At 36.0% G+C, this 21,584-nt stretch overlaps 2 protein-coding genes and 1 long non-coding RNA gene across 5 annotated transcripts in view; 2 read left to right on the forward strand and 1 right to left on the reverse strand.

The window, feature by feature from the left end:
• LOC106055374 (uncharacterized) overlaps window positions 1-4,936 on the forward strand; it is an 18,830-nt gene extending 13,894 nt beyond the window's left edge. Inside the window, exons 10-13 of the mRNA XM_013211598.2 lie at window positions 283-424; window positions 548-630; window positions 1,451-1,616; window positions 4,230-4,936. Coding sequence (XP_013067052.2) covers window positions 283-424; window positions 548-630; window positions 1,451-1,616; window positions 4,230-4,342 — 504 coding nt within the window. The 3' untranslated portion in view covers window positions 4,343-4,936. The remainder of the gene's footprint in view (window positions 1-282; window positions 425-547; window positions 631-1,450; window positions 1,617-4,229) is intronic.
• Window positions 1-9,875, reverse strand: part of LOC106055377 (uncharacterized) — an 11,752-nt gene extending 1,877 nt beyond the window's left edge. The window contains exons 1-3 of the long non-coding RNA XR_008777158.1: window positions 9,820-9,875; window positions 8,034-8,291; window positions 4,929-5,041 (exon numbers count right to left, since the gene is read on the reverse strand). This is a non-coding gene — a long non-coding RNA (uncharacterized LOC106055377). The remainder of the gene's footprint in view (window positions 1-4,928; window positions 5,042-8,033; window positions 8,292-9,819) is intronic.
• LOC106055372 (uncharacterized) overlaps window positions 6,905-21,584 on the forward strand; it is a 27,844-nt gene continuing 13,164 nt past the window's right edge. The window contains exons 1-5 of one of the 3 annotated variants that reach the window (XM_013211595.2): window positions 6,905-7,041; window positions 15,193-15,457; window positions 17,542-17,749; window positions 19,125-19,240; window positions 20,991-21,190. In XM_013211595.2, coding sequence (XP_013067049.2) covers window positions 15,206-15,457; window positions 17,542-17,749; window positions 19,125-19,240; window positions 20,991-21,190 — 776 coding nt within the window. In that variant the 5' untranslated portion in view covers window positions 6,905-7,041; window positions 15,193-15,205. Of the gene's footprint in view, window positions 7,046-10,722; window positions 10,964-15,192; window positions 15,458-17,541; window positions 17,750-19,124; window positions 19,241-20,990; window positions 21,191-21,584 lie in introns of those variants that run through there. The other 2 variants (XM_013211596.2, XM_013211597.2) reach the window with 2 other exon arrangements.

The raw sequence follows: 21,584 nt of genomic DNA on the forward strand, positions 1-21,584 counted from the left end.
ATGCTGATGTATAAGAGAGAATTGTTTTTTTTAAAGTTCAAAATGTTGATGAGACTCGAGGAATTCCCAACTTTTTGCCACTCTTGTATATTATGTCAGAAAATGACCGAAAGACATTATAAGAATATGAAAGAGCATACAGTAGTTGATTTTTTTTTCACTCACTTCTCATTGAGCCTGGTCTAACCAGAGGTTTCCTTACTTTCAAGAAGAATATTATAACTTAGATGTTTAAAACATATTTCGGTGCGATTTCTCTAAACACTGAATCTTTCTATCCAGTTTGTGAACACAGAAAATAAAACACTGCCACCTGGGGAAGCTGGAGAGTTCTGTGTGAAAGGTCCTCAGGTCATGAAAGGTTATTATAAGAATAAACAGGCGACTGATGAGATGATTGAACCGAATGGCTGGATTCATACAGGTAGTCCACTGACTCTGCATTTGGGTTAATGAGACAATTATCAGGATTAATGAAACACATTCTTAAAAGCTATATTATAATTTTTTTGAGTCAGATTAATATTTTATTTTATCTTACATTTAGGAGATGTTGGTTTCGTCTCTGAGAGTGGTTTGATCTACATTCAAGACAGAATAAAGGAAATAATCAAATACAAAGGCTTTCAAGTAAGTACATTGGATGTCTGTTACGTTGAATGATTGACTCAACTTCAAGAATCGTTCGAATCACACGGTAGTGAAAGCATGGCATCACTTTCGTTAGATTAACTTGATTCTCAAATGAAAAATATTGAATCAACTGTAATAGTTTCACTAGGACTACTTCTTTTAGGCTGAGCACACCAAAAACTACCAGTGGCTGGGCTCCATTAAAAAAGTACGGTGAATAGTTATCTGCCGAAATGTAAAAATACTAAATGTAGCTGAACAAAGATGGCTAAGACTGATTTTAGGAGTCAGTTTTAGAGATCGGGTCTCAATCCAGGAAATTCTATGCCGAACTGGGAGTCGACCCCTTGGTAAGGTTGTGACAGAGCGTCGCATGAGGTAAAAAAAAATGCGGAAAAAAAATGTCAAAAAAAACAAAAAACTTTTGTCAAAACTCGGATGTATTTTTAGATCTTTTGTCGAGGCCCTAAAGAGTTTGATGAAAGAAGTTAGTTAATACATTTAAACAAAATAATAACGAGCCAAAATAAATTCTTAAATAAAATGTTTAGTTTTCAGAATATAAAAAGTAGCCGCTTCACCAGAACTTTGCAAGATCTAAAATATCGTGATATAGGATTTTCAATATATTTTCTAGTTTATGCGATCTAAACGCGACAGACGGACGGAAGGCAGACCATGCAAAACAATCAGCGGCTTTTTTCCTTTCGGGGGCCAAATAATGATTCTCATCCTGGACGAATACACAATACAAATCTTGTATTTGAACAAAGAACTGATGAATTTTTATGTTTAAAACTTTACGCATTTCCTCCAGGTCCCTCCAGCTGAGCTTGAAGCCTTACTTTTGGGTCATCCAGATGTCCAGGATGCTGCTGTGTTGGGAGTACCCGACCTAGAATGTGGAGAGTTACCCAAAGCTTTTGTTGTCAAGAAACCAGGGTCAAAGGTCAATGAACAGGAACTTCTTAGATATGTTGAAGGTAAATACAATGAAAAAATTGAAAACTATTCAACTCTTACAATATGTATTGTACATACTGCAAATTGTACACAATCGTACATATCGCACACTATTTATACAGCACATTGTACAAAATTGTACACATTGCACATTGTACACACAGTACATTATTCATACATAACTATGTACATACATCACATTGTACAATATTGTACGTATTGCATATTGTACACACAGCATATTGTTCATAAAGAACATTGTACATACACCATATTGTAGAATTATGTACATAACTCATCAGCTCTATTTTATTTCACCATTATCAAGAAATTGTTTGTGGTCTCATTTTGTAAAATACTTTCAATTAACTTCTACTAAATCTTTTCAACATTGAACTTGTCATCTTTGTTATTAACTTGAACCAGAACAAGTTGCTAGGAGTACATCATCCCAAACGAAGAGTCTATCTAGTACGTTCAGTCTCTGATCAGTAAAGATTTTCCTCTTTTTTTTACAAAACTTATATCAACTCACTTTGTCTGTCACTTTGTCTGTCTGGTAAAACGCTTTACATGTTATTTCTCCCACACCCAATCTCAGATCAACCTGAAATTGTGCACAATTGTTTCTTTGACTTGACAACACAGAAATAATAAAACAACGTTTCAAAGACAGTTTGTGTGGAAACATAAACTCAAAATCGGCCCCCGAAGTGGTCCACCTAGAGTCTTCACCAGGATTCGAACACGGGACTTCCTGTTCCAGGTTCTTTACCCCTCAGCCACAGCATCTCCATATATTCAATTAGCGTACACATATATTTTTTGAAATAATAATTATTAACATTATCCATACATTCAAAATTAATAACATGTTACATTGTAATCAAGAAAAACTAAAAAAAAGAATTCTTCTTCTAACATAATTAGATAAATTGGCAACACGAAAAAAAATAATTATTGACCTACTTTAAGCTACAATTGTGTACAAATGACTTAACATTAAGACTTTCTCCTCGCAAATAACATTAAGACTTTCCCCTCGCAAATGAGAATTAATATCTCCATTGTCATTTGTCATACAAACTAGACATAGATCTAGCTAGAAATCTAAATTTAAATTCAGGTCTAGAAGTAGAGCTAAGTCTAGATCTAGAATCTAGAAATAGATCTAAGTCTAGATCTAGATCTAAGTCTAGATCTAGATCTAAGTCTAGATCTGGATCTAGAACTAGGTATAGAATCTTGATATAGAATCTACTATATCTAGACTAGAACTCGTATGAATTTACACGTTTAATCTTACGATAACTAGACCTAGGCCAATGTTATGATCATGAATAGTAGGATTTTTTTTTACCGGGTAATGGAATACTTGTACTACACTGTTCGTATCCGATTAATTTCTTAATGTGATACTATTGTTTACATAATAAATAAATCTGCACCCCTAAGCTGTCAGAATATAAGTTATTACCTTAATAATTAAAATTTTGTTCAAATTATCAATACATTCATAATTATAAATATATCTAGACCTGGGTTCTATTTAGTCTTATTTAGACTGTGAAGTGCAGGCCCCCTATATAATTTGGATTTGTCAAAATTGCGCGCTATAAAAGTAGTTCGTTATTTTTTAAACTTAAAACTAAAACGAAGTTCGTATCAAAATTCTTTTTTGAAAACAACATTTGAATCAATATTCTGTTCATGAGTTATTTATTAAATGGAAAATATATTTTATAATGAACCATTGACACTTTTACCATTGTGACCTTAGATGCAAAATCTATGAGTGAAGAAGTCCATGACCTTTAAAAAAAAGTTACCTTCCCTAAAGTTTTTCATTTAAAAGTGGTGTAATTTTTTGAAAAATCTGCTTGCATATATATTTTAAAAAATAGAAGGTTCACTTTCGGAAAAGAAAAAAGTAGCCGTTGCATCAGAACTTTGAATGATCTAAAATATCATGATGTCCGATTTCCATTTTCTCTTCTAGTTTCTGAGATATAAACGGGACGGATGGACGGACAGACAGGCCACACAAAACTAATAGCGTCTTTTCCCCTTTCGGGGGCCGCTAAAAATCAGCAATTAGTTAATAAACTATTGCTATTAAATTATTTTGTTTGGTATCGAACAAGGGAAAGAAATGAAACTTGACTGATGTGGTGGAATAAGTTGAAGTAGGCCTCTTTATACTTTGTAGGTCGCCGCCAAAAAGTTTGAAGCTAAAAATAGATAACTAAAAGACCATGTTTTTTCATAAGCGATTCGCTAGCACAGTGGTTAGTTTGTTGTTCTGAGCAGGCTTGAGTCTTCGAGTTCTAATTCCATTCTTTCAACTTTTTTTATATAAATACTTTATAAAGTGATCATGGTAACAATCAAACAGATCCGCCCTTTCTTTCTTTCTGGTCCAGAATAATGATATGATCATAGCGCACTGAGAAATCTAAACGCATGAAATTGCTCTAAACAAAAAAAAAATGTTAAAAATATTTCTAATCGCTCAGATTTGTTATTGTCAGTCTTGATCTATTACAAATTTAATTACAAACTAATTGATACAACTACGCTTAATATAAGCTATGTTTTTTTAAAAGTATTTTTTAATGTTTTCTTGTTTCTAGATCGAGTTTCTCCAGTGAAAAGATTACGAGGTGGAGTGCTATTTATAGACGACATTCCCAGGAACCCTAGCGGGAAAATATTGAGGAATATTATTGGAAATAAATATTTATAACTCCTCTAGGGCCTACGTAAAAACATACACTCTGAAATTGTTTGCCTAATGCACTTTGTGCCCCTCTAGAAAACTAATTTCGTGTTTTGTTTATGTTGACCTTTTTTTGATATAAACAATGTTTTTCTTTTCTTTCTGATCAGAAACTTCATTTCACAGTGTTTTTAGTGATTTTCTAAATCTGTTTTTTGCACGACAAAATAAATACACCAAGTATGTAAATAAATTATGATGCCCTAAAAATTTCATTAAATTTGTCAGGATTGAGCTCTGGTCATCCTGGGTCTCCTGTTAACATTAGAGAAGAAAAGGGGGGGGGGGGGCAATTCAGGTTGTTGACTTTAAGATTGTTTTTTGTTTTGGATTGTTTTACTTTGTGAGATGTTTTTTTAATGGAATGTAACATAGTAAAACAGTGTGGTTTTTATTCATAGTCCAGGACAGTTGGATTTTACTTATAGAGTTGAAGTATAGACTCTTAATTATTGTTGTGTAGTTTTTAATCAGTCTATGGGTTATTGAGCTGTAATATATTAATTGATACTGGATATTTCATTTGCCTGAACTGTGCCTGTATTTTACTTACATTTTCAATAAACAAGTTATATGTCCGTGAATCGGCCTTCTGAATCTTCATTCTGTCCTTATATTTGTTGTCACTATTATCTTCATGACTTGGTGACATTTTGGTGGCCAGCACTGAAATACACACAGACGTCTAGTAAGAAGACAACAACCTTGACAAAATGTAAATATCAGTTTCAACACCTGATTACAAAAATACATGAGCCATGGACTCCAGTATATTGTTACGTATTTCTGAATCTTCTGGCTAAGTGTATTAGTAGGCACACAAATAAAAACACTGCAAAGAACTTGACGACTAAACTTTCAGCTTCATATAACTTTATTGACTATTAACTCTAACATTTTGTTACTGTAACATGTAGCGTAGAAGACTGTACAATATCTGTCAGTTTACAGTTAGCTATACTTCGTTGCAATTCATCTCTTCTCAACTTGCCTCGAGCCGTATTCCACAGAACAGACCAACAACACACTTCCCAGTGTCGCTCCAGGTCTCCCAAAACTGAACCAAGTCGTACTCAAGTCTACCGAATCAGAGCCTCACACGTCTTAAATAGACTGTATCGACTGTAACGGCTCAAGTCCACTGTAGTTCGCTGTATAGACTTTAACGACAGTAGTCCACTCCAGTTAACTCTACCCTAGTTAACTTGCATCGAGTCGTACACATCTCTCTTCTACTGTCTCGCACAGTAGACAACAGTACCGACGACTCACTCACGACTGACTTTCACATTAACTCTCTGGCTTATATACAGTCCCTAATCGCTTGTCCATTGTTGCAAAAACACTGCTAGTATCCTCTGGAACAACACTGGAGGAAACATCACATCCTGTCGTTGTTTATACATGTCGATTCCAGAGAACACCTGCTGCAGTGTCATCTCGCCGAGGTCACACGTAGTGACCTCTAACTGTCACTGTTCATTTGTAACACTGCCCCCTTCTTAGATCTGCTCGTCCCCTGGAACAACATGTGAGGACCCGTCACATCCTGTCTTTGTTTATACATGTAGATTCCAGAGAACACTAGCTACTGTGTCATCTCGCCGGGGTCATACGTTGACCTCTACCTATCACTATTCATTTGTAACAATATGTATTAAGTTGTCCAATAAGATAGTCGAACTTTTATAGTCGTTACATGTTCATTGTTCAATAAGACGGAACTAATAGTCTATACGATTTCTATTATATTTTTAGACATAAGTGTCATCAGTTTTCTAGAGTAAGTACTCTCTTTAACTCAAATGACATGGCTTCAAAAATGAGTTCCATATATGAGATACGACTAACTAAAATGTTCACTGATCTGTACAAGAAAGCTGAACATACGAACTACAAAGAAGTTATTTTAAAAACAACACACTTTTCGATGACGTCTTTGAGAATGAGTGACCTGAATTGAATCCAATTGTCTTTGTGAATGAGTGACCTGAATTGAATCAAATTGTCTTTGAGAATGAGTGACCTGAATTGAATCCAATTGTCTTTGAGAATGAGTGACCTGAATTGAATCCAATTGTCTTTGAGAATGAGTGACCTGAATTGAATCCAATTGTCTTTGAGAATGAGTGACCTGAATTGAATCCAATTGTCTGGATTTCAATTAAAGAAAGAACGCTAATTAATAGTTTTAGGCCTCCACATAGACTCACTGATCGAGGGTATGCAATCTGAGCTGTAGTCGTTCAATGGTCTTGGAGATTCGCCTTCGTATCCGCCGTGCTGTGGAATTACGTAATAGTCTTCAAATCTGAAGGGACACCCGAAACATGTAAAACAAATAAACATAGAATATGCCATGTTGGTTTTTAACTGCAATACATACAGGCCAGTGCCATTAAGCGCTTATCTCGCGTACGTTTCATGTAATCAATAAAATACAAGTGAAGCGTTTTATTTTGGTAACCTTTGAAAAGTGAGAGGGGAGACTACTGTTGAAAAAAAATGGGCTGTTCAAAGTTCAGACTCCAAAATAATTGGGGCAGGGTTCAAAGTCTTAATCTTTTTTTTTTTAAGTTATCATTTGGAGTAAGTTACTTAGAAATCTTCCGGACAGGTTGAAGTGACCAGGAGAATAACCGTTATCATTCAAACGACCGAATCAGGTAGGTGAGTTATTTCCCTTTGAAATAATTACAAACTAAAAAATTAATTAAGAAAACTATGCTATAATTTATGACCTATACTATCCAATAAATTTACAGTCCAGAATTATAATAACAGTGTAAACAATAAACATTCCTTTAAATTTAAATTTGATTGTAAAGAGTAGAATAATCTATATTCATTTCCAGTTTATTCTGTTTTCTATGAGTGTCAGTCTGACACACAGTGAGGGGCCGCCGCACTCTGAATAGGCAGTAAATAGAATTTTACCAGTTAGTAGGCCTAAAATCCATTTTAAGATCTCAGTTGACGTTCGTGATTTTGTGGCAGACGATATGACGTTTACCAAACAATATTTCTAACAGTCTAACTTCCCAAACCGATTTCAGGTTTCAGTAGGTCCAAGTAATCAGCCTTTCTACCCCCCTCCATTTCAAATGTTGAATTTTGTAAGTTAAGGTAAATGTATAAAGATTAAATATATAGATTATATATATATTTATATAGATTAAGAAGGGCTGCAGTATTTCATTTGGAAATCAGGGCTAGCTATGTCGTACATATTGTACCTCATCTAATTCAGACAAAATCGTAATCTGCGAGTGGTCGATTTAAGTTCCCTTCTCCAACTGTCTCATTAGGAAGCCAGTCATCAACTAACAGGTGTTCTCTTTCATGCAAGTTAAGGCAAGCTGTCATATGAGCTGGTCTTAAGTCTTTCCGGTGTGCACCTAGGTCACGCTGTCCTTCTTTTAATGCGCCCCTCCCCCACAAAAAAAAAATATTTAGTCCATGAGAATAATGGGATGATTGTTGAGTAGAACAGCCAATGTAATCTAGGGTAAACAGAACATTTCCCTAACGCATATAACCTCAACCATAAAAAATATATCTACTAAACATTAAAGAATGGTGTTGATATACGGCCGTTGCTCTAGTCAGCTAGTCCAACTACACCGTTGTAGAGTTGTGTTAATTTCTTAATACATACCTTGAATAGAAGTTACACTATTTTTAGACAAAAAAATAAACTTTTATTGACAACATAGATCTATACAGCTTTAAATCTGAGTACTGCTATATTTAGAAACACAAGATGTTGAACTCCCTTCAAAACTTAACACACATTATTCTGTCTCTGACTGTCCCTCCAACTGACTTTCATCAGGCATTCCCTCCTCTTTATAAACTCTTCTGCCACACGTCTTACTCGTGGTTACATCAGAATTCATTAAGGCAACACAAACGGCTGGTAAAGGTAAAAAGGAAACTTTTAGATATAAAAAAACTGTACGAAACAATAAAACAATGATATAAATAGAACTTAATCCAGGTAGTGTCATAATCTTCTGGTAAGCCCGCAGCAAATTAAAAATATAATGGTAAGTATTGTGCCATTGCGATAAAGCTGGACAGAGACTTCTGATGTTAGGATTGTACCCTGAATGAACATGAAATCTATATATAAAGGAATGTACTCAGCTCCCTGTGAGCTACCGATTGCATTGGACTACTCAATTTTCAGCTGCTTATTTTTAGGATTGGTCAGTTGTATGCTGTTAATGGACCTCATTCACCATTCGTCAACAAACAACATTTAGCCACGTGATTCTCTATATCTTCTATACAAATTATGTAATCCATAAAGGCTGTCACGTGATACGTATTTTTGATTGTTTTATCAATATTATGACGTGGCTAAATGTCTTTATTTACGATTGGTGAATGAGGTCCATTTCTGATGCATTATTTTTTTTTATTATAATTTATTTTTAAATGCTTCTAACATGGTACTAGATAAAAATGGATTATTGAAAAAAAATATTGGTGCTTGTTGAGGATTATTGCTACACTGACCAAAATGTGAGCCCGCACTGAAAATGAACTATGATTAAAATTGTTCAAGGCGTAGCAAATGTTTTCTTTGAATGCAGTTTTATTTATCTAGACCAGTTCGTTTGTGCGAAAAGGTCAACTAATCTATTTTGACAAAAATTGTTTAAGCTATTAGAACAAAAAGTTTGTAATGAATCACGAAACATTCTCATGTTTAGATGTTGACACATTGACGTCTAGAGCAAAGTGTAAAAGTAACTAACCCTAACCTTACTAATGACCAATGGATTCTTCCTTGTACTAAACTGTGTCAAGCCATTCAACTACGTTATATTAAAATACAAGAGTACATGAATAGATGTGTACATCTCTAAACTGTGTCAAGCCATTCAACTACGTTATATTAAAGTACAAGAGTACATGAATAGATGTGTACATCTCTAAACTGTGTCAAGCCATTCAACTACGTTATATTAAAGTACAAGAGTACATGAATAGATGTGTACATCTCTAAACTGTGTCAACACTTCGTCTATGCTACAAACTACAACCCGACTCTATGTACAGTGAAATGCATTGCTGTACAATGTCTAACTCGCCAATGTTGTCAGTTTCTGTATTTAGATCACACATGCATTTAACTAGGTCAGCACATCTTTGAAAAGACTGTGAGAACTAGCAGCCTTCATCTTTCCAATGGGAGTCTTGTTTTTTCCACATGCATAGTCATTTTGTAATACAGCGAGTTCTTTTTTTTTTCCAGTGGTGTGTGTCATTAGTGTGAGGGTATTTTAGATGAGTTTTATTTCTTAAATACTGTGCATAGTGTTTGTGTTTTTTTATACTATTGTAGTGAGATTTATTTTAAGTTTGAAGCTTTTTTCTAGACGGTCGCTGAGATAGGCCTACTTAAAGAGTAACATATCTACATAAATTATTACCTGATAAGTTTTAGTAAAATGTTATAGAAAAAAAAAGCGTTTGGTGTTGTTTTCTCAGCAGTCTAACAACTAGCAGACGACACATCACAAAGTTTGCCCTGTGAACTTTGAACTAAGGAATGTGCTATGTTTCCGTTTTTCACCTTTTTTATGTGCCCGACTATATAATATTAAGAGTAAAACTAAAACAATAAATTCCACTAATCCTATATAAGGTAAACCAGTAACACAGGCTAAAAACTCAAAATACCTAGATGTTATAATAAATGAAAAACTGTCATGGAATCCCCATATTGATGGAAATATTAAAAAATCAAACAAAGCATTAGGGTTAATTAAAAGAAACTTCTATAAATCAAATAAGAAAATAAAACTAAAATATTTAATCTTGGTTAGGCCAAGAATAGAATATGCATCCCCTGGGACCCCTCAACTCAAGAAAACATTTTTAAAAAGTGGAAAAGACACAAAATAAAGCAATTAGATTCATAACAAACGAATATTCACATTTGACTAGAGTAAAACCTTTAATAAAAAAAAAAAACGGGCCTGCCATTGAGAGAGGTTCTAAACAAGGCAAAAAAAGGGAGGAATGGAGAAAGACGGTCGACAAATCTTGCCTGGTGCCCCAACGGTCCAACAGACTAAGGGATAGGTAGGTAAGGTAAATATAGAAAGCCTTCAGGAGAGAAGACATAAAAGTAAAGTAGCAATTAGAGCATGGAATAGGTTGCCTGAGCCAGCCAGACTTGGCAGAATTTAAGTCATCGGTTAACTTGCATGACTAGATTCATGACGTGTAGGACCTAATCGTCTTCTTTTTTAAAGTAACGTCTGTGTTATATAAGATATAATAGATGTGTGTGATAAGCCGAGATTGCTAGGCGATGTAATAATTCAAGCGAACATCGAAAAGAAAACAACTACGGAATTCTATAGGAATCTAGTTCGTATCGTTTTAGTGAAAAGTAAAGGCTAGTTCCAGATATCCGACTTTTTCCTGGTCTAGATTACATAACTGGACCAATGCAATGTAAACACAGTTATCTGACAACGCCTTCGGTCAAAGTACACTTGTCTACGTCACAGTACGTGAAAATATAGCAAGTAGAAGTGGGTCAGTCAGGTCGGAAACTGTACCAAGGTATGTTCAATACATTTAGTTGAAATCAGTGTGTGTCGGGTCACGGCGGGAATCATGAAAACTAGATCAGAGCTTCCACACTTGTTAAATCTGTACGTGAGCTATACTCACAATAATTGTTCAACTTATATAAAAACTATTTGTTTTCTCTCCCCCACGGGTATAATATAACAACATGTATTTATATAGTCATTAAATTAAGAGCAAGACAACAATTATGATTTTTCTTTCACTGATTTGAAATAATTCATACAGACGAAGATTTATTAATGGTCTTATAATGGGGAGGGAGGCGGTTCCGAACAAAGTGTTGTTGTTTTTGAAGTGTCCCTATAGCCAAAGGTTTCTCGTGAGTTGTAAAGGTTCCTAAAATTATGAAAAGTTTGAACCAACTTGATTTACTATTTTTGCTTACAACTTCAGTAAACTATTAGTCTACTGCATCAGTTGTATCTGAGTGGTCAATGTTTACTAAAGACTAGACTAAAAAACATCTACCCATGCACTAATCCATACATCTGCCCGTGCCATTTGTCTAAACATCTGACCATGTACTAGTCTTTAATCTGACCGACCAGGCACTAGTCTAAACATCTGACCATGTACTAGTCTATAATCTGACCGATCAGGCATTAGTCTAAACATCTGACCATGTACTAGTCTATAATCTGACCGACCAGGCAGTAGTCTATAATCTGACCGACCAGGCACTAGTCTAAACATCTACCCATGCACTAATCCATACATCTGCCCGTACCTTTTGTCTAAACATCTGACCATGTACTAGTCTATAATCTGACCGATCAGGCATTAGTCTAAACATCTGACCATGTACTAGTCTATAATCTGACCGACCAGGCAGTAGTCTATAATCTGACCGACCAGGCACTAGTCTAAACATCTACCCATGCACTAATCCATACATCTGCCCGTACCTTTTGTCTAAACATCTGACCATGTACTAGTCTATAATCTGACCGACCAGGCACTAGTCTAAACATCTGACCATGCCGTGGTAAAAACACTGGACTATACAACCAAAATTTCAACATTTATAGTTTTACGACCTCAAATTTACAAAGAAAACAGTTATGCTCCCCACTCCACCTTTGTATATTAAGAAATGTAAAAAACTCAAGCACATCTAACAAGTAAATACACACTGTGTGCTGATAGAAAACGGCTCTATACCCTGTATAAGTTCGTCAAATCTGACCTAAACAAATGGTAGTTTAGCCTAAACATGTTTTTTCTTTATTCTTTTCATTTTTATCAACTTGCCATTGCCATACATTTGCGTGAATCAATCGAAAAGAATTGAGTTCTAAATGTGTCAGATGATTACTAAGTATGTAATGTAAAGTTCTCCCTTTCAGACCTTGCCATCTATGAGACACAGGGTGTAAAGGACATCTGGTTCTGTGGAAAACGGATCACGGAGTTGTCCTATAGCCAGTACAAAGACCAACCGCCTTTTCTTTCCCCAACTAATGTCAGGTACCATTTTAGAGTAGGGTAGACTGGGGCGCATAAAGCTTTAGACTAAAATCTTTTTTTTTTTTTCATTCTTTTCTCTCACAGTTATTTTAATGGTTCTATTCCTAAAGAATTGTGTGCAACAGTTTTCTATTTTGAGAATCCCTATACTACATAACCTTACCGCTCCTAACATGTTATCAGGTATTATACAAAAAAATAATTGTCATAGCAGATTTTCAGATAAGATTAAAGAAATTTTTGACTCGCGATCTTTGGTAGTTAATACCGATTTGTTCTGAATGTTTATATGTATATCTGCGTTTTATTAGATATTGCACCATTTAGGTCATTTGACTGTATATTTTACAATTCCTCTATTCAAGTTTGTCCTTCATGGAACCTGGAGCCTGGGTTGGTGGGCGGACAACTGATCTCAAAAACGGCTCTAACGAATTTCCTAGAAATTTAACTGTTGATGTATATCGCAGAGGAAAGAATTACTAGCTCGTTGGCTACACAGGGGAAACTCTTGTTTGACTGTTATAATTTTTCAAAGTAAAAAAAATATGTAAATTTGGCTGGAGACTATATCTAGGTCTAGAGCCAACATGGGGTAGTCAGCCGTATTATCGTAATTATGCGATAACCGAGTAAATTTTAAGTTGCTTCAAATTAGTGGCGAGTTGAATTTTTTTTTTTACAAAATTCTATAAACAGCATATAGATTAAGTGTAGTTCCCAGTGAAATCCCACAGTTGTGGTCTTACTTTACATTAGGCCTACTAGTAGCCATTAGTAGATCTAGAACCTGTAGCTTAAGACGTCAACAGTAGGTCTACTGTTTCTTAGCTGCAAGTAAAGTAAGGGTTCTTAGCTACAAGTAAAGTAAGGGTTCTTAGCTACAAGTAAAGTAAGGGTTCTTAGCTACAAATAAAGTAAGGGTTCTTAGCTACAAATAAAGTAAGGGTTCTTAGCTACAAATAAAGTAAGGGTTCTTAGCTACAAGTAAAGTAAGGGTTCTTAGCTACAAGTAAAGTAAGGGTTCTTAGCTACAAATAAAGTAAGGGTTCTTAGCTACAAATAAAGTAAGGGTTCTTAGCTACAAGTAAAGTAAGGGTTCTTAGCTACAAGTAAAGTAAGGGTTCTTAGCTACCAGTAAAGTAAGGGTTCTTAGCTACAAGTAAAGTAAGGGTTCTAGCTGCAAGTAAAGTAAGGGTTCTTAGCTACCAGTAAAATAAGGGTTCTTAGCTACAAGTAAAGTAAGGGTTCTAGCTGCAAGTAAAGTAAGGGTTCTTAGCTGCCAGTAAAGTAAGGGTTCTTAGCTACAAGTAAAGTAAGGGTTCTAGCTGCAAGTAAAGTAAGGGTTCTTAGCTACCAGTAAAGTAAGGGTTCTTAGCTACAAGTAAAGTAAGGGTTCTTAGCTGCAAGTAAAGTAAGGGTTCTTAGCTACAAGTAAAATAGGTGTACATAGCAAGTGGTAAAGAAAACATCATTAGCTACGTGTAGAAATTATAAAGATCATTACATTTCAGTGACTTTTAACTGATAAAGGTTTCCTGGGTAAAGGCTGGGTTAGTTGTAACGCTAAAATGGTCGACAAAGGCGGAAGAGCTGAAAAGAAAACTGATGTACCGAATATAATGAACATGAAAACAGCTCAGCAAATATTAGGTACTAGTCTACCCACGGCGTAGCATACGCCGCTATTTTGTAGTGCCGGCCTTAGGGAACAGCAATCTATGCGACCGCAGTGGGCCCCGCACTTTCTTAGGCCCCATGCTAATTCTAGGTGTAAGTTATTAAATTTTATAACTTAAAACAGATTTAACGCGGCCTCCTGATTTACCAGGAGCTCCTGGAAATCTCCTGAAATTGCAAAACATACGAAAAAGTCTTGGAAATCTCCGGAAATTATTAGAATCTTTTGCAAACTCATACACATCTCCTGAAATATTGACAAAATTGCAATTTGGCGGTGTCATTTAATATGGTAAACGCCTTTCGGACGCGAGATAAAAAAACGGCATTATACAATGCCCGTAATTGTGGAATCTGGTGAAAGAAGCTTTTCGCGCCTCAAACCAATGAAGAATTACTTGATGTCAACAATTCTCGAAGATAGATTGAAACATTTTGTAATTCTTACTACTGAGGGTGATCTATGTAGGAAACATAAAATTTTTATGATATACTGTATGACTTTGCTACACGCAAGGCTTGTAAAGTAATTCTGTACGTAGTAAAGAATGAATAAAATGCAAAGACGAATTTATTTTCTAATACTCTTATTTTCACTTATTATCCGTGTCCCTGCCAAAATACAGAGAAGATTGCTTGTTTTCTACCCCCCCCCCTTTTTTTTTCCTCTTTTTTTTTCGCTGCGAGTGTTACGTGGGGTAACTCTAGTCCGACTTGCGGAAATAAAAGAGTTATTTCTCAATGATATGTCAATGCTATAGGGAATTGTTGAAACATGAAGAGAATTATATATATAGGTTTTATATTAGGTATTGAAACAATTTTCAAAAGCTTAAATTGTTTGTAACGCTGCCATTTTGATCTTTGCGAGGACCTGAAATTAATTTAAAGACATTTGTAGTATGGTCCTTAAAATAATAATTTTAAAATAAATCTTTGATTTCACCAGAAAACGTTTTTTTTAAAAACAATCTACATTGGCAACAGACAGGCAAGGATTTCCTTTCCTCAAGTTGACATCTTTATGAGTTGTATCCTTATATTTCTTTCAGATCCAGTACGACCATGTTCAAACAACTTCAACGTCTGCTGGTTCAGTCTTACGTCAACAGCCAGTCTCTGTTGGCCAGGAGTCCGTGCGCCTGTGTCCTCTCACAGCAGATTTCTAGTTCCACGTGTCACATGGCCGCTCAGCCAACCGTGACGCCAGACAACACCCTTCAAAGTCACATCCCCGACATTAAAATCCCAACCAATGTACCATTCCATCAGTACCTCTTTGAGAAGTGTGACTTGTTCAAAGACCAGACAGCAGTCGTGAGTATTCTATCCTTCAAGTCTTTCCCTGCAATGACTATCTGTGTATTGGAACTTTAACAGCCTGTAACCTAGAGGCTTGGAGCATGTAGGGATCTCAAAGAAGTCAGAAACAAGTTGTCGGGGATTGTTTATAACATTGTGAAGTAGTCTTCTTGTCATTTATTTATCACTTTCTCTATGGGCATAAATGGGGTGTGAGTTTCTGCTATCTTTGACACCGACCTTTTATTTTAAAGCAAAATAGTTTCTTTCACTACATATTACTAATAGAAGTTTCATTAGAATCTGTCGTCTAACATTGAGTCTGGTAGACACTCTTTTAGTTACTTTGGTAGACACTCTTTTAGTTACTTTGGTAGACACTCTGGTAGACATTTTGGTAGACACTCTGGTAGACACTTTGGTAGACACTCTGGTAGACACTTTGGTAGACACTTTGGTAGACATTTTGGTAGACACTCTGATAAACACTTTGGTAGACACTCTGGTAGACACTTTGGTAGACACTTTGGTAGACATTTTGGAAGACACTCTGATAAACACTTTGGTAGACACTCTGGTAGACACTTTGGTAGACACTCTGGTAGACACTTTGGTAGACACTTTGGTAGACACTTTGGTAGACCCTCTGATGGACACTCTGGTAGACACTTTGGTAGACACTTTGGTAGACATTTTGGTAGACATTTTGGTACACACTTTGGTAGACATTTTGGTAGACACTCTGGTAGACACTTTGGTAGACACTTTGGTAGACATTTTGGTAGACACTCTGATAAACACTTTGGTAGACACTCTGGTAGACACTTTGGTAGACACTCTGGTAGACACTTTGGTAGACACTTTGGTAGACATTTTGGTAGACACTCTGATAAACACTTTGGTAGACACTCTGGTAGACACTTTGGTAGACACTCTGGTAGACACTTTGGTAGACCCTCTGATGGACACTCTGGTAGACCCTCTGATGGACACTCTGGTAGACACTTTGGTAGACACTTTGGTAGACACTTTGGTAGACATTTTGGTAGACATTTTGGTAGACACTTTGGTAGACATTTTGGTAGACACTTCCTCCCTTCAATAATTTTATGTTGTATTGGTAGACACTCTGATAAACACTTTGGTAGACATTTTGGTAGACCCTCTGATAAACACTTTGGTAGACATTTTGGTAGACATTTTGGTAGACACTTTGGTAGACATTTTGGTAGACACTTTGGTAGACATTTTGGTAGACACTTCCTCCCTTCAATAAGTTTATGTTGTATTGGTAGACACTCTGATAAACACTTTGGTAGACATTTTGGTAGACACTGTGATAAATATTTTGGTAGACCCTCTGATAAACACTTTGGTAGACATTTTGGTAGACACTCTGATAAACACTTTGGTAGACACTCTGGTAGACACTTTGGTAGACATTTTGGTAGACCCTCTGATGGACACTCTGGTAGACACTCTGGTAGACACTTTGGTAGACACTCTGGTAGACCCTCTGATGGACACTCTGGTAGACACTCTGGTAGACACTTTGGTAGACACTCTGGTAGACCCTCTGATGGACACTCTGTTAGACACTCTGGTAGACCCTCTGATGGACACTCTGGTAGACATTCTGGTAGACCCTCTGATGGACACTCTGGTAGACACTCTGGTAGACCCTCTGATGGACACTCTGGTAGACACTCTGGTAGACACTCTGGTAGACCCTCTGATGGACACTCTGGTAGACCCTCTGATGGACACTCTGGTAGACCCTCTGATGGACACTCTGGTAGACCCTCTGATGGACACTCTGGTGGACACTTCCTCCCTTCAATAAGTTTATGTTGTATTGGTAGACACTCGCTCTCTCTACTAAAATAACAACAATACAACTAACAATTTCTTGGCTTTAACATTATTTATGTCATACCTGGCAAGAATGTGTAACTGCCTACTATTATACTTTATCTTTTAGTAAGGTAACATTTGAATGGTGTGAAGAAACTAAAAAGTACCCTACTGATAGCGACATCTATAATTCTATATTGTTTTAATGACCTATGTTCAATGTAGGCCTATGCCTAACTTCGCAGGATGAGTTTCTGACCGGAAGGAAATACACATACCAGCAACTGAAAGAGAAGTCGATCAAAGTGGCTCGTGGTCTTTACAACATGGGCTATCGTAAAGGAGACGTAGTGTTGGCCTTCTCCCCAAACCACATCGACTACACTGTACTGATGCTAGCCTGTTCTACAATCGGTGTCTGGTTCAGCGCTGCCAACCCGGCCTACACAGCAGGTATCAAGTCTGGGGGGGATAAAAGCAAAAAAAAAAAAAAAAAAAGTTTAAAATACTTAAAAGAAGAAAACAAAGCTGATAAAAGGGAACGAAACGATAAGTGGCTGCAACTTCTCTCAATACTCCAAGAGTCATTTCTCTTTTCTATATAACACTAAATTATGAATTAATTAATTAACAATAATTAAATCAATTAACTAATTGTTTTATTTTTCTTTAATGATTCATGTGTTGTCTTCGACATTAAATAATTGTGCAAAGTTTCAACTTGACCCGAGACTGGGAAGTGGGATAAAACACACGTGTAAAAGACTCCTGCCAGACAGACACAGAGATGGAGTGAGTTCATATCAACTTTCTCATAATAAACGTTTATCATATCTAATACACAAAAATATGCTCATGTTGTAGTTGGCACTAATTCGTTAGTATTTTATTCTCTAAGATTTAACCAAACACACGGCATGCTGGCTAAAACTTTTCTATTGGTCAATTTACAGCATTGACTTGGAAATATATATGTCAGTGACCTACAGTTTCAAAGAAAAGATCGTGGGAATAGTTTGTTAAACTGCTTGAACTAAGTGTGATTGTTTTCTCTAACCTAACCGATTCGATCTTGTAGGACTCATTAGAAGTTTTCACTGGTAGTTTCAGGGATAGGTTTTCAGTCGTTTTATTTGTTTCTTTTACAAAGCTTGGATCCAGGTGAAATTTCTCAGAACTATTTCTAGTACCTGACAACACAAGAATAAATAAAAAAAAATAACCAATAAGTCAATTATTATGTTTGATATCAAACAAAGGAAAGAATAGTACTTGACAATGTAGTGGTATAAGTTAAATAAGTCTCCTTGAATTGGCTTGAGCCCTGAGTTTGAATACAAAAGTTACAAACTTTTTTTTTATACATTTAAAAAGCGACCACAATAAAAATTCATCCAGATAAGCAATCTCTCCCCCCCCCTCCCCCAAACTGGTCCAGACAAGTGATAGGATCATAGCGCATTGAGAAAGCTAAAAGCATGAAATAGCGCTAAACAAAAAGAATTGGTAGAAGTATTTCTAATCGCACAGATTTAGTATTGTTAGTCTAGATCTATTACACATTTAATGACATGACTGTTCCAAACTAATTGATACAGTTACACTTAATGTGGCTTTGTTGTTGTTTTTATTTCAAGTATATTTTAATCTTTTTTTTTTGTCTATTTCAATTATATTATTATAGGGGAAAAGAGAATTCAGACAAGTTGAATTAAAAACCTATAAATAAAATGCAACGAACAACATAATGTTTTTCATGCAATAGATTCGATTATTAACTTTACTTTAATTAATGTCAATTTGAACATTTTCTGATGACTTTATACAGAGGAGTTGAGCTGTCAGATCAGTCACAGTGAGTGTAAAGCAATCTTCACCATTCCATTCTTCGCTGGGACCGTCAAGTCAGCTCTGGACATTAAAAGTCACCCCCACAAAGTGAAAGTGAGTTTTGAAAAAGTCATATGAAGACTGATTCTAACATAGATAGGCCCTGTCCAAACGTTTAATCAGACAAAATGCGTGACAATGTTGGCCCCATGCAAACTGAGAGACAAAGCATTCATTTTAAAGCAAGTACTTTGAAAACAATTAAAACCAATAAAAAAAAATCTGAAAGCGAAAAGCTAAAAAACAACAACAACAAAACAAGGTTACAAAGACAGTTTGTGTGGAAACAGAAACTCAAAATCGGCCCCCGAAGTGGTCCACCTAGGCAGGCTTCAATATTTTCAAAAAGAACATCGGAATGAAATTATATCAAAGACAAATGAGAGATAAGAATGGAGAAAGAAGGTTGACAAATCTTGTGTAGTGCCCCAGTGGTCCAGCAGATCAAAGGATAGGTGCACGTGAATGCAAAGTTAGATGTGAACCTGGCCTAACTAGTTCCCCTTTCAGACCTTGTGGTCTATAGGGCAGATGATGTAAAGTTTATCTGTTTTTGTGGCCTACGGTTAACGAGGGTGTAATGTAGCCAGCACAACGACCAACCGCCTTTACTTTTCCCCAACTAATGTCAGGTACCCATTAGAGCTGGGTGGACTCAGAGGCGCCCAAGGATTCCGAAGTTGAAAATCCCAGTCTTCACCAGGATTCGAACCCGTTACCCCCGGTTCGGAAGCCAAGCGCTTTACCGCTTAGCTACCGCGCCTCCCCTGGCCTAACTGAAGTGTTATAATTGATGTAATTGTTTTGAAAAGGATCAATCTCTTTATCGAATTTTTAAATTTGCATTGTGGCTTGTAACAATGGCTAGGAAGAATGTAGTTTACAAGATTACTATTCGTTTTAAATTAGGTCTAACTTATAATGCATACTAAATAGCTTTAAATTTTTCGCTTTCAGAAAAAAAAGTAGCCGTTGCATTAGAACTTTGAATGATCTAAAATATTGTGATGTCGGATTTTCACTATCTTTTCTAGTTTACGAGATCTAAACGGGACCGACGGACAGCCGGACAGACATTCCACACAAAACTAATAGCGTCTTTTCACCTTTCGGGGGCCGCTAAAATTAAGTACCAAAGGTCGAGCATAAAAAATAATAGTTAGAAATATGTAATAAAAATATTCTCCAGATTTATACAAATTTAAAAATTGAATAAATCATACTTTCCTAATTTCTCTGCATGATCAGTTTTAACCTAAACCCTTCAATATCTATGGTTTAACCCATAATAACCTATTATGTCTTTTCCTTATTTTTTTTACTCTAGACTTGGCAACAATAGGCAGCATCACATAACAAACTATTTCTGGAACAAAACAAAAATCTTACCATGATGGTGTATCACCTATACAAAAACAAAAAGTTGTAGAGAAGGGAGTTTGTGTTGCACATATACTTTAGAATGACCCTCAGTCGGATCAGTTGTACTCACACACCATGTTATTCTCTAGTGTCGATAATATGTATACTTAGAAATTCTTAGTTTTTGAAATGAATGGATAAGACCGACGGACTATAAGACCGACGCACTGCACAAATGTCCACAAAACCAAAACCGCGTTTTCCCTAAAAAAAAAAAGGGGGGGGGGGTCGCTAAAAAATTTTATGACACTTTTTTTTTTCATTTTAACTATCTTTATTGTTACAAACAAAAGTTCGTTATTCTTTATGATTCTTTATGATTGCTTTATACATATATATTAAAATATGAAATTCGGATGTACCATGTTTCATTTGAATTCAGGATCTATTTGTTTTTGGCGAGGCGCAAGGATACCAACCCTTTGACACTCTTTTGTCAGGAGATGGAACCACGTGTCCAGACGTTGACATTGATCCTGTCAAGGACGTTTTCATTCTGCCCTATTCCAGTGGCACCACTGGGATGCCCAAAGGCGTTATGCTAACCCACTACAACTGTTTGGCCAATGTCTTACAAGCACTGTACGCCTATTCAATGTTTCTATTTTTTATTTTTAATTAATTAATTTTTGCAAACATTTCATGTCAACTTTTTACTTTGATACTATTTTCTTTAGTGTTGATATTTACTTAATATACTATAGCACTGGGATACAATAGCACTGGGATACAATAGCACTGGGATACAATAGCACTGGGATACAATTGCACTGGGATACAATTGCACTGGGATACAATTGCACTGGCACTGGGATACAATAGCACTGGGATACAATAGCACTGGGATACAATAGCACTGGGGTACAATAGCACTGGGATACAATAGTTATTGAGAAACGATAAAGAAAATAAGACGAGACATGGATAGGATACGAACCACGGCCACATCGCCTAGCAGCGACCAGACACTAAGTTT

This window comes from Biomphalaria glabrata, chromosome 3, assembly GCF_947242115.1.
Source record: "Biomphalaria glabrata chromosome 3, xgBioGlab47.1, whole genome shotgun sequence".
NCBI classification, from domain to species: Eukaryota; Metazoa; Mollusca; class Gastropoda; family Planorbidae; genus Biomphalaria; species Biomphalaria glabrata.